This window comes from Choristoneura fumiferana, chromosome 2 (genome assembly GCF_025370935.1).
Source record: "Choristoneura fumiferana chromosome 2, NRCan_CFum_1, whole genome shotgun sequence".
In the NCBI taxonomy this organism is placed as follows: Eukaryota; Metazoa; Arthropoda; class Insecta; order Lepidoptera; family Tortricidae; genus Choristoneura; species Choristoneura fumiferana.
In genome coordinates, this window is record NC_133473.1 from 7,082,755 (window position 1) to 7,095,668 (window position 12,914).

General features: G+C 38.7%; 1 protein-coding gene across 1 annotated transcript in view; it reads left to right on the forward strand.

Annotated features, from left to right (window-relative positions):
- The first annotated feature begins 548 nt into the window (after nt 1-548).
- Nucleotides 549-12,914, forward strand: part of Suv3 (Suv3 RNA helicase) — a 38,158-nt gene continuing 25,792 nt past the window's right edge. The window contains exons 1-10 of the mRNA XM_074111257.1: nt 549-1,059; nt 1,232-1,352; nt 1,865-2,033; nt 2,530-2,707; nt 3,657-3,734; nt 5,050-5,141; nt 5,739-5,878; nt 8,092-8,226; nt 8,920-9,026; nt 9,962-10,155. Of these exons, the coding sequence (XP_073967358.1) occupies nt 633-1,059; nt 1,232-1,352; nt 1,865-2,033; nt 2,530-2,707; nt 3,657-3,734; nt 5,050-5,141; nt 5,739-5,878; nt 8,092-8,226; nt 8,920-9,026; nt 9,962-10,155 (1,641 nt within the window). The 5' untranslated portion in view covers nt 549-632. The remainder of the gene's footprint in view (nt 1,060-1,231; nt 1,353-1,864; nt 2,034-2,529; nt 2,708-3,656; nt 3,735-5,049; nt 5,142-5,738; nt 5,879-8,091; nt 8,227-8,919; nt 9,027-9,961; nt 10,156-12,914) is intronic.

A 12,914-nucleotide genomic window follows, 5' to 3' on the forward strand; every position in this document is an offset into this window, starting at 1 on the left:
CAATTCAACTTTTATTTTATAACTATTATAATTTTAAACGCATTGTAAATAAATGCTTTCTTTACCCCTCGTATGTAAGCGGTAAAAAAAAGCTGCATTCAAGTCTCTTTTGGTTCAAAGAATACATATTCTCCAGATTAAAATAAAAATACGCAAAGAGAAGAGTATTAAGCACCTAAGTAGTAAAAAAATATTCTCATCAACATCAACGCTTGTTTTCCTGTGTTTTCACCGCCGCCAAGCTTTGTATCTCCCTATATATACGTAGTCTTTGGTTTTTTACACAGGAATGGGGACGAATAATAATCAGATTAGCCATGGATTAGATTAGCCTAATCAATCCCTGACTAAATAGTAAGTAGATTAGATAATAGTTGTATTTTTTTAAATTTTGTATATGTGTTATAACCAGTTTCAGTGGTTATAACTCAATAATAAAATAAAATCCCTGACAAATATCTGATTGGTTCCGTCTAGAAGTGGGAGGTGGGTTTACAAGAGTCTTAAACAACTTTTTTGACGTTTATTTGACAGATTTTGACATTTTTAATTATTTTCATTTTTAAAATCTGCAATGTGAGTGACAGAAATTGGATTAAAATTTTTAGTCAGTTTATTTTGTTCTAATCAGAATGTACAAAGGTTTTACACGAATCCTTACCCTTTATTGTACAGAAAAAGTACAACCGTGCATCTCCCCATTCATCAGGACAAATGTTCTATGTACTCGTAAAGGAAAACTTGGATGTTTAGGTTATGTTTTTAAGAGAACTAAAAAACATGACCGAGGTGGCCCTTCGGCTTTATTTGTACCTATACCAGTTAAGCCAAATCCTGATGACATGAATATAGGAGAAGAATTTACAGGGCGGTTAAAAAAACAAGATTTGCTTAAGATTTTGAACAGATTCTACCAAAAGCCGGAGATTCGCGTTTTGGCGGCAGAAAATGGTTTGGACGAGCAGTTGTTACATCAGGCATTTTTATCGTTCAGGAGACACTGCTTAGAACATGACTTGCCGCCGGATTTACATATAACAATAAGTGATATAATTCAAGGTTGGCATTTAACAAGCACCATCATTATTAAGTTACTTAAGACCCGATTAGACTATGACATATTACACAGTACACTACAGAGATACTTTGTGTATACACTTAGTGTACTGTGTAAAGTGTTGTAGTATGAACACAGCTTTAGCTTGTATTTACTTATTATAATTTACTGCAGGTGCTGGTCATGTAGATGACTTGTTCCCCTACTTCCTCCGTCATGCTAGACTTGCCTTTCCACACTTGGACTGTTTAGATGACCTGAAAAAGATTTCAGATTTGAGGACACCAGCTAACTGGTAAGCATCAGAATTTGTATGTAAGTACCTAATTACAGGAAGCACTGTTTAATTTTATATTTTTTTCAGTGTGGCTCATTTCTTCAATAATAAGACAGTATATTGATAGAGGTTGAATGTAATGCTTGTTGAATTATAGGCATAATATGTATCTGTGGTGTTAATAAAGTTTGTTTATTGTTGTGGCACAAATATTATCCATAGAATTGTATGACTCGTGCCTCAACAGAATTTTCCTGTCAGTAATTTTGTATGGTTAACAACCACTTAACATGGTCCAACTTTTTTGTTTCTTGTATATTACTAAATAAATAGGGTTTTATAAATATTGACCTCGCTCTGTGTATTTTCTTTTTTCATGAGGTGCAAGCTCCTGTAACCCATGCTTGTTTTCCATAAAAAAAAATTATGGTTCAACTATTTTTCCACCAACAGCTTCAATGTACAACATTATATTGTAAATCAATAAGTTCAAACTCTAAAATTCCCAATATTTTTTTATCAAATTCAAGGTATCCTCAAACTCGAAGTATGAATAGGAAGATAGTCTTCCATGCCGGCCCCACAAACTCTGGTAAAACTTACCATGCCATGGAAAGGTTCCTTGAAGCCAAATCTGGTGTGTACTGTGGGCCTCTAAAACTGCTAGCCACAGAAATATACCACAAGTCAAATAAAAGGGTAAGATTGCTTGTATCTTCTAAGTTCAATAAGTTGTTAAAGATAATAATAATAATAAATATTATTATTATTCATCGGAATGTAAAATCAGATGCAGAAATTAGATCACTCACCTTCAGCATAGTGTGCTTAGATAGTACTAACATGTAATACATGAATATTTACATATGCAGTTAATTTATGTGACTCAAAGTGGCAATATGGCACTTTCTAAATAATAATATGTACAGTTGGTGGCAGTTGGTGGGGTTGGTTGGGTTGGTTGGGTTGGTTGGTATTACTGGCACTTGAGGTATTCCATCTTAGGCCTCTAGGTTGGCAACGCATCTGCTATACCCCTGTTGTTACAGATGTTTATGGGCAGTGGTGATCTCTTACCATCAGGAGACCCACTTGCTCTTTTGCCATTCAGTTGAATAAAAAAAAAATAGGCATATTTGCGTGTCCACAAGGAAAATTAAAAGGTAAAGTCTAAATATTTTCAAAACACTTTCAGGGTATACCCTGTGACCTCATAACTGGAGAAGAGAGGCGACATGCATCTCAAAGCAATACCCTAATTGACACAGAACAGGAAAGTACCTCAGAAGAGAAACAGATAGAAGCAGAGACTGAACTCACACCATCAAGTCACATTGCTTGCACTGTTGAAATGACCTCGCTCAACAATTCTTGTAAGTTGTAGTTAAAACAATATAGCCTTTGGCAAATGTCATCTATCTCCATAATGTTTTATCGTTTTATTAGAAATTAATTAAATCTTGTTGTTTTAAGAGGGGTGTTATAAGTTTGACTACTATGCGTCTCTGTCTGTCTGTCTGTGGCAACGCAGCTCTTAAACGGGTGGACCGATTTCAATGCGTTTTTTTTTAAATTTGAAATCAGGTTTTCCAGCAATAATTTTTTGGACATGTTTCATCAATATATTTCAGCCGTTTTTGAGATATTGAACTTTGAAGTGACAAAGTCGGGGTTTTCCAACTTTTTGTTGATTAGGTTAGGTTAGTGTGAATCAGTTTTGATATTGTGTTTCTATCCATGATTGCGTGGTAGGTACATGTTTGCGATTGTGCGCGTAAGTTTTACTTCTTTAAAATTTGTTTCTACTTGTGAAATCCTATAATTGGCTGTATTGTTACTATAAAATAAGCCTATTCTGTAATTTATAGCTGTTCATCATCATCGTCCTCATGTCAGCCGAAAGACGTCCACTGCTGGACATAGGCCTCCCCCAAGGCTCTCCACTCAGACCGGTCTTGTGCTTTTCGCATCCACCGCGATCCCGCGATCTTAACCAGGTCGTCGCTCCATCTTGTTGGAGGCCTACCGACAGCTCGTCTCCCGGTCCGCGGACGCCATTCGAGAACCTTAATTTATAACTGTTGGTCCTACGAAAATAAATAAATAAATTATCTACACACCCATGGGTACAATTTTCAAGAAAAGGTACCATAATTTCAGCTCCATTTCTCAAAAATTATACCCGCGCGAAGCCAGGGCGTGTCGCTAGTATGTGAATGGTGAAACCCGCATTAAAATTCTCATTTAATAACTAAATTAAACAAACTTTTATGCATGTATATATTGATAATTATTCATGACTGTTTTTTTATGTTTTCACAGATGAAGTAGCTGTAATTGACGAGATACAAATGATTGGAGATAGAGGACGCGGTTGGGCGTGGACCAGAGCTATATTAGGTATTTTTTCCTATTTAATATAATGTATTTTTATTTTTTTATACTGTAAGTGCATTTGATATTTGCCAGAAAATCTCCAAAAGAGCTTGTCTGGATGTGCATAGAGGGGTGCTGGTACCAACACTCATGTATGGAAGTGAAAGTTGGGTGTGGCAGGAAAGGCATCAGAGTGAAATAAATGCGGTAGAAATGAGAGTGTTAAGAAGTATGTTAGGTGTGAAATTGAGTGACAGAATTAGAAATAGTGTGATAAGGAATGCTGTGGTGTAAATGAAGGTATAGTCACACGGATTGAGAAAGGGATGCTTGGATGGTTTGGGCATGTTGAGAGAATGAATGAAAACAGATTGACTAAGCAGATCTATAAGACGAGCGTGAATGGGAACGTTGGGAGAGGAAGGCCTAGACGAACGTACCACAATCAAATCGGGGACGTTCTGAAGAAAGGTCGGGTCAGGAGTACTCTAAACCGACGTGCATGCATGAAGAGATTGATGAATGTAGAGGAAGCGAGAGTTGTATGCGAGAATCGTAGCAAGTGCCTACCCCGTTGGGAAAGAGGCGTGATTTTATGTATGTATGTAAGTGCATTTGTGTATCGTACCAACCTCATTGAAAGATATTAGAGAGCTAAATTCGTTAAACTTCTCTGACTATTGCCAGATTTTCTGTATCTTCTTTCGGAAAATGTAGCATGGATCTCTTTTACTCTTCGTGTCGCTCTTGGCAGAGCAGTCGTGGTCACATTGAGGCGTCCGCGTCGGTGGTAGAGGCGGACACAGCTCTTCGTACGATCTCCCGCCATATCCTTCTATTGGCAAACTGTCAGGCACAGACAGATACGCCGTTTCCTACAGCGGCCTTCAATTAGTCAGTCCAGTGCATAGGTGATCTGCCGCGCGACTTGGTTCCCTCCACTTTTCCCAGCACGACTATATTTCTTCTAGATAGATCAAGGCGGGCAAAATTTTTTAAGTCTGAGGCGGCGCCAGGCCGTTACTTTCAGAGGTACCTAACTACAAAAATGAGTCGTGCTATTAGCCCTCTGGCCGATCAACGGAATGGCGGGCAAATTCAAATGCCTTGGCGGACCCCAAGTTGTAATCAGCGGGCCTGGGTTTGGTTAGCCTTGCTCTAGCCTACTCTTACTCTCTTTACTTCTTTCTCTCCTCTTTTTATTAATGAAAAAAAAAACACAAGTACAGTGATATGAAATACACGGCTCAGCTCAAAGAGCTGCTAGTGTGTTATTTGAATCATAATAGATAAATAGTGAAGAATAGAATGTTTATAATTTTGTTATATTTTATTTTAGGGCTGCAAGTTGATGAGATACATTTGTGTGGTGAAGCAGGAGCCATTAATTTAATAGAAGAAATATGCAACACTACAGGCGAAGAAATAGAGGTAAGTGTAATGAGACGTTCATTGTGTAAGCTTGCTTGCTTGAGTGTTCTAGTGAGTGAATAGATTCTTAATAGAATTTTAGTGAAGCAAGTATTCAGTAGATGTCGAAGAGTTGTTGCAGACAGGCTTCAAGCTGCTTTCTGGCTGCTAAAGTTCAGTTTAAATGCAATTGACATAATATAACTATCATTTTGAATGTGATTGACATAACAACAGTACTTTGAATGCAATTGACATAATAGACCAAGAGCCCGCGACGATCAGACCTTCGTTATTCTATCAAGGCTGTTTTTTTTATTATATATGTTATTAACACAGGTAAGAACGATCCCCAACTATAAAAATTGGGTATTGGTGACTTTGGTAGGTAACACGTATTAAACGTGTATAAAATTTCACCTCAAATTTGTTATAGCATAAAACTCATGTTATATATATTTTGTTTGGAATGATATTGGCATTCACTTCCTTCATTGCCAGACACTTTGTAGGGTTGCAACCCCCTTCCAGGCACCCTTAAACTATGTTTGAATAGACGCCCAGGTCAGGTAAGTCAGATCTTCTCTTTTTATATATAGATTTTCTGTATTCCTATAGGTCCGGACATACAAGAGGCTTACAGAGCTCAAAGTGGAGGATAGCTCCCTCGGCTCTCTCGACAACGTCAAGCCCGGCGACTGTATAGTGTGTTTCAATAAGAACGACATTTACAGTGTAAGTCGAGCCATAGAACAGAGGTCAGTCCTATTCAAGGCAGGTATCCAGACGTGCTTAAGCCACATTACATTAAATCAACTTGACGTTATGCTTAAAATAAAATGGATAAGTAATCTTATTTGTTCTTCCGCGAATTTTACGGCCAAGCTATGCAAATAGCCGCGCTTGCGTTGAATATTTGTGAACTAAAACAATTACTTTGCTCACCGGCGACCTTATGATAGCTACGTTTATGCAAGAAATGTGTGCAGTTCCTCGACCTCCACGCTGTCACAACACACAAATCACACAAACCCATCTATCACCATCACCACACTACACTGACGCGTTTCGAACTCAACCAGAGCTGATATTCAGAGCAACACAACCATTCACCATGCTACCAGATGTTAGACTGATGATAGTCTAAAATAAGATTATCCATTTTATTTTTCACATGGACTTCCGCAAAGTAACATCTGATCTGAATCCATACAGACGTTGCTTGTCAATGAATTATAAACAGATACTTAGCTTTGCTTTTCTTGCGGGTGAGCAAAAGTAGTTGTTTATAGTTCATTGTATGGACCTCCGCAAATTAATGCCTGATTCAATTAATTGTTATTATTTGTCGTTATATTGGGGAGGGGTGTTAGGTGCTGGTATGGTCTTTCATTTAAAGTGGGTACGTTGATATTACAAAAACGAGCAAAGCGTAGTTTAAAATTAAGGCTTTCTAAGATTTATGTACCTACTTAAGTCCAGTTTTATGGACAAAGTTAATTCAAGTTATTGGGTTTGAGTTCTCACTCAAGAACGAAATGAACTACATTGATTGCTTCTACAGCACTCTGATTATATTAATCTTCAGGGTCCATTCGACCTGTATATTTGTTCATAGTCAAAATATCACAAACAGGACTTACTCATGACTACGGCCACTGTAATTTGGTTGAAACGTCGAAGTAAATATTACTCGAGTTTTTTAGCGTGATAAATCCCGTTTGTGGTATTTTGACTATGAGTGAAAATCACGAAAGTTTAAAACGTTGTATATTTGTTGACAGTCATAATGACCACTTGTCGACTAACTTTTAAGTGACGGATATCAGTGATGCCCTCTCTGTTTGTTTTGTCCGAATAAACAAAGACGGCATTACTTTTATCTGACACAAGTTAGTCGACAAGTGGTGAAACAGGCCCTAAATAGTTGATTAATTCAAGCGTTACTTTGCGGAGGTCCAAATCAATTACTGAACTATAAACTTTTAACTTGCTACTTGGTTATGGAGAAAGAGGAGTGGTAGCGGAGTGGCAAGGTGTAAGATTGTAGTGCATTTAAACTAAAAGTAATTTGTAGTCGTGTCGTTATTAAAATCTTTTTCTCAAACATGCTCGGAAATGTATGCGTTAATGTCACGAAATGGAGACATGAAGTTTCTCATTTATGGCTCCCTACCACCTCCCTACATAACTTCTTGGCCTAGGCCATGAAGTATGTATGAAAATCCATTATTGTTCGCTGCTCTAACTTTTTAAATTTGCTTACTAACATTAAACTGACAAAGGAAAAATTACGAACAGCCAACCACCACTACTCTGTAAGCATTTGCGATACTGCGATGCGATGCGATGTGATGGGCGGGCGGACGGACGGACGGATGGATGGACGGACGGATGGATGGACGGACGGATGGATGGACGGATGGATGGATGGACGGATGGATGAATGGACGGATGAATGGATGGATGGACGGATGGATGGACGGATGGATGGACGGATGGATGGAACGGACGGACGGACGGACGGACGGACGGACGGACGGACGGACGGACGGACGGATGGATGGATGGATGGATGGATGGATGATGGATGGATGGATGGATGGATGAAATATTTCCTCACATTGTTTGAGAAAAGCACTATACAAACCTCGGCCAGAACAGGGATTGCTGGACTCGTCTACCCCGAACTCGTCCATCAATCCCTTACTTCATGGCCTCTGCAGTAATGTAATATTTCAGTGTTTTTATTTATTTTGTTAATTTGATGTTAGTGGTTGATATTATAAAAACTTTAGTAAGTACAACTTACATGACTTAGGAGCCATAGAATAATAGAAGAAAGAAGGCGCGTTTTACACAAATAAAGCATCTTTACAGACAAACTTAAACGTCTCTAGATTTAATATAATTATAAATTTATATTACCAACATTATTGCCTTTTTTATGTGTTTGATGGTTTTGTTGTAGAGGACATGAAGTAGCTGTGATATATGGAAGTCTTCCGCCGGGCACAAAGTTAGCACAGGCCAACAAGTTCAATGACCCCGACAGTTCATGCAAGGTCATGGTGGCCACAGATGCCATAGGACTTGGAATTAACTTGTAAGTTAAGGGCACATAGTGGGGATGCGGGTATTGTATGGCCCAGGAATTATGGCCCCGAACATACCTGGTAAATTGTGTACTGCATACGAATTACAACCTTATTCCCGGTACATAACTATCTTACATAATCAGCACTGGAAAGGGCCAAATATCTCCTATGTTAAACAGATTTTAATAATGTAATTGGTCACTTTTACCGTCAATTTACAATATTGGAAAATTAGGTACGACTACGAGCGAAACGAGGAAGATATAATATATAGTTTAAATAATATATAGTTTTTTTTTCTTTTCCCGCAATAATTACGCGTTCAGTTACGTGGGTGCACACTCACCGGGGTTCAGCTGAAAACCAGCGCTGCAGCTCTGGTTACAGGGCTACGGCACATGCTGAGCTGAGCGCTTTTGGCATCACACTACAGCACAATATCTCTTATTTTCCTCTCTTCTCCTATTTATGTTTTTACTGTGTTTTTGTTGTGATGTAGTGTGTTTTTCTTGTCAATAAATGTTGTGAGTTTGAGTTTGAGTTTAAGAGTGTTAGGTACAATTGCGACCACAAATTGTACGGAGAACAAAGGGAATTACCTACACGGTGACACGATTATCAGGGCGTGCATACTTACTGGGCGTTTACCACCTGAGACATATTTTATAGAGGAAAAACTTGAATCGATTTTTGTGTTTCAGGAGTATAAGAAGAATCATATTTTATTCACTAATAAAACCAGTGATCAATACAGACGGTGACAAAGAAATGGATGTTATAAGTATTTCTCAAGCTTTACAAATCGCAGGTAAAAATAATCAAATAGGTACAATACAAATACCTTCCTTGACCAAACCCAGTGGCGTAGCAAGGTGGTCAAGGGCCCCGGTGCATAGAGAAAGAAGGCCATCACCCCTCTTTCCACATAGCTTGAACCTTTAATTGTCCTTCAAACACATTTAAAAAAAGGCTAGAGCCTGCTCACAAGATTTTTTCTCTTTCTCTTTTATACTCTTCTCTTTTCAAAGCTTAGGTTAGAGGGCCCCCTGGGGTCCGGGGCCTTGGTGCACTGCACCACCTGGCCATACGATGGCTACGCCACTGACCAAACCTCGCCCTTTTCTTTACTATTCTAAGCTTAGAGATTTGGGGATTGAGAATTTTCTGACGTATTTTTTTTAAGTAGCCTGTATAGTGTCCCACTGCTGGGCAAAGGCCTTCCCTCCACAACTCCCGTTCTGGCGCAATGTCAGGCCAGTCCTTTGCGTACGTGTCCAGATCGTCCCGCCATCTCCTTCTCGGTCCAAGTAACTGTGTGAGCCCACCTTTGTGGGTGCATGCGACAGACGTGTACAGCCCAGTCCCATTTTAGATTAGTCTTTTTCCCAACGTCGGTTATGCGTGTTTTTGAGCGCAGCGTGGTGTTCCAGATTCTGTCCATCCATTCGTTTCACACCTAATATGCTACGCTCTATCGCTCTTTGACAAACCTTAAGTTTGGACTTTTGATTTTCAGTCAGGGACCTACGTATGCATTTACTTAAAACAGGGCTGGCAAGTATTACCTGTACCTATCGCAAATTAAAGAACCGCTATGCAATCGCTAAGTTTCTCGCGACGCATTCTTCCTGGTAATGATGGTCTTTCCGAAACCGCTGGTAGTATAAAAGTGACATAGAAAAGAACAATTTGTGGCCTACTTACAAAATAAACGTTTTGATTTTGATAATATCTTTTCGTTAGGTCGTGCCGGCCGTTACGGCAGCGCGTGGGAGACCGGCTACGTCACCACATACAAGCCGGAAGACTTGCCGACACTGAAGGAGCTGCTGAGCCGTCCGCCGGACCCGGTCAGTCAGGCCGGTTTGCATCCCACTTCGGAGCAGATGGAGCTATATGCGTACCATCTGCCACACGCCAGTCTTAGCAGCCTAATGGTCAGTAATTAGCTATTTCCAAATTTTAAGGATGGATGTAGTATTCGAACTCATTGAAGTCCTTTAGAAGTCTTTTGTGCTTACCCTTAAATTGATAGTGTTCGCGACAGTGATGATTCAAGACTATCTTTTTGTATATTTTTTAATGGAGAATTTTTTGGACTACTTATAAGGCAACGATGAGGTTTGAATCATGAACTTTGTGCAATTTCGTCAATTTAAGGGTGAAGGTTAATTTTTAATTTAGCTTATATTGTGTCCCAATGCTGGGAGAAAGCTTTCCCTTTTTTCTTCCACTTGTCTGTAGGTACTTATGGCCAATAGTCTGTCTGGAAACGGTCCAGTTCGTCCCACAATCTCCTCCTATCAGGTAGTTAAGAAGAAGGTAATTGACTATTTTTATTTAGGTATTTTATAAAATGAGGCTTGACAATGAGACTTTGCATCTCTTTGCTTAGAAGATGATGGGTAGTTGTTTGAAAAGATATAAAAATAAGTAATACCAATATGTTAAATAGTTATAGATCATCTCAGAACTTATTGAGTCAAATCAGTGTGATACTTTTTTTACACAAACTTGATATTCTGTGATATGAACCAATGTCAGTTTTGCATAACGTCAGTGCACGTTTTTATCTGAAGGCCATATATAAAGCGACGTTGACATGGAGATAACCTAGTTGCAGATGTCAACGCTAGCAGTACAGACTATAGATATAGCAAAACTAGTTTCTGCTGATATAATAATAATAATATGATATCGTGCTGACAGATCGATCAAACCGCCAGGCAGTGCTCGTCGACGTCACCATCCCACATGACGAGAACCTCGTGAAGGCCGAGAAGGACAAACTCAGCAAGTACCTTGACTTGGCTCACGAGGTGACTGCTATGTGGGATGTTGACTCGACGGTCATTGTCCCGATAGTCGTTTCGGCAAACGGTCTAATAGCGAAGAGTCTCGACCAACATCTCAAGAGACTCTCGCTAGATGGCTGGATCAAGGGCCAGATACAGAAGGCGGTACTTCTGGACACGGCACGCATCGTCCGGAGGTTCCTCACTCTGCGGCCCTGAACACCGGTAGCTTGGGCCCTACCCCGTTACCGGCGGCAAACTAGGTTAGGTTTTTATAATATTTTTATTTTGTATGTACTTTTCTGTATTTTACTTTTTAGAGCTATTATAAAAACCTAAACCTAAGAATGAAAGAAAAATAAAGAACATAATAATAATAAGGACCACTTGGGCCCTGCCCCGTTACCGGCGGCAAACTAGGTTAGGTTTTTATAATATTTTTATTTTGTATGTACTTTTCTGTATTTTACTTTTTATAACTATTATAAAAACCTAATCCTAAGAATGAAAATAAATAAAGAGCACAATAATAATATTTTTTTATTTTCAGACCAGGTCCATACAAACTACAAAATTAAAATAATACAAAATAAAGAAAACAGTAGGTATAACATATAGAACAGGAATCGTTAGAGTTTATCGCTGAACTTGTATGTTACTGTTACCATAACCAAGATGCATGCAATCGAAATCGCTCCAAAAACAAGACAAGTTGTAAAGCAAAATGGAAACATTGCTAGTTAGTTTGGAACTTGTTGATGCGATTGTTATTAAAAAAAACTATTCTACAGGTAGGACAATTTTTTTTACAAATATGCACAATGATGATGACATCACACCTTATTTAAAACAATAAACTTTTCTGGATACCTTTTTTTTTCTTAGCCAAATTAATAAAGTATCTCTGTTGGGTAATGGCCTCCTCTTGTTTTTGCCACTCACCTCTTTTGAGAGCATTCTCCATCCATGCCGTCGCACTATGTCTTTCTTGCTCTACATCTGCTTCATTGGCCCGTTCTATGGAATCCAATCGATAGTGATTTGGTCCCATCCACAAACCTGTATTTTAAGTAGATGATGCCAGTCATCCCATGTTGCGTATTATAAATGCGTCAGAACTTGTTTTTTTTGTAAAGTTAAGTTTGACTAAACCAGATAATTCCTCATGTTGCCACGCGGCAGTTACGTTTAAAAGAAGCGAAAATGGTGAATTGTGTGAAACAGGTGGTTCACAAAACTTCATTAAATTTATTTTAGACTATAATGATACCACGCAAAAATTGACACGCTCGGTACTCATAGGTTTCACCTTACCACCATCCACTTCAATAACAGTGCGTTGCGTGACTTCATCATTGTGGATGCAGACAACAGACTTTACCAGTCCGTAACATGAATGAGTAATAATATGTAATTCCAATATTTTCCACCTCTGCACAGGACGATCCCTCTAATTGGAACACGGAAGCGTTCAAGTTTCTTGCAGAGATGATACAACACGTGCCAAGGAAGTAGCTATTAGAATAAAACTCAAAAAGAAATGCTACTTGGGATGAGCTTCCTCAAGGTCAGTTGTTGCTTCTTTGACAGTGCGATCTTCCAATTCTTCTTTGGAAGTGCCTTAGCTTTTTAGCTTCATTTAGATCACCATGTTTGAGTGTAACACCTGCTGTCTCAATTTTTTTAAAGCAATGCACAGCATTGCAAATTGTATGCAGAAACAATTTAGAAAATATAAAACTGTTCTTTATTTTGCTTCTTCAAGGTTAGCATTTTCTTTGACGAATGTCTTCATCTTCAACGATTTTTAAAAGGCCGGCGCCATGATGTCGGAAAGTGAAAAATTAAATTATATGTAAAGGCGTTGCCCGGAAATTACAGTTATATTGGTGATTTAATAG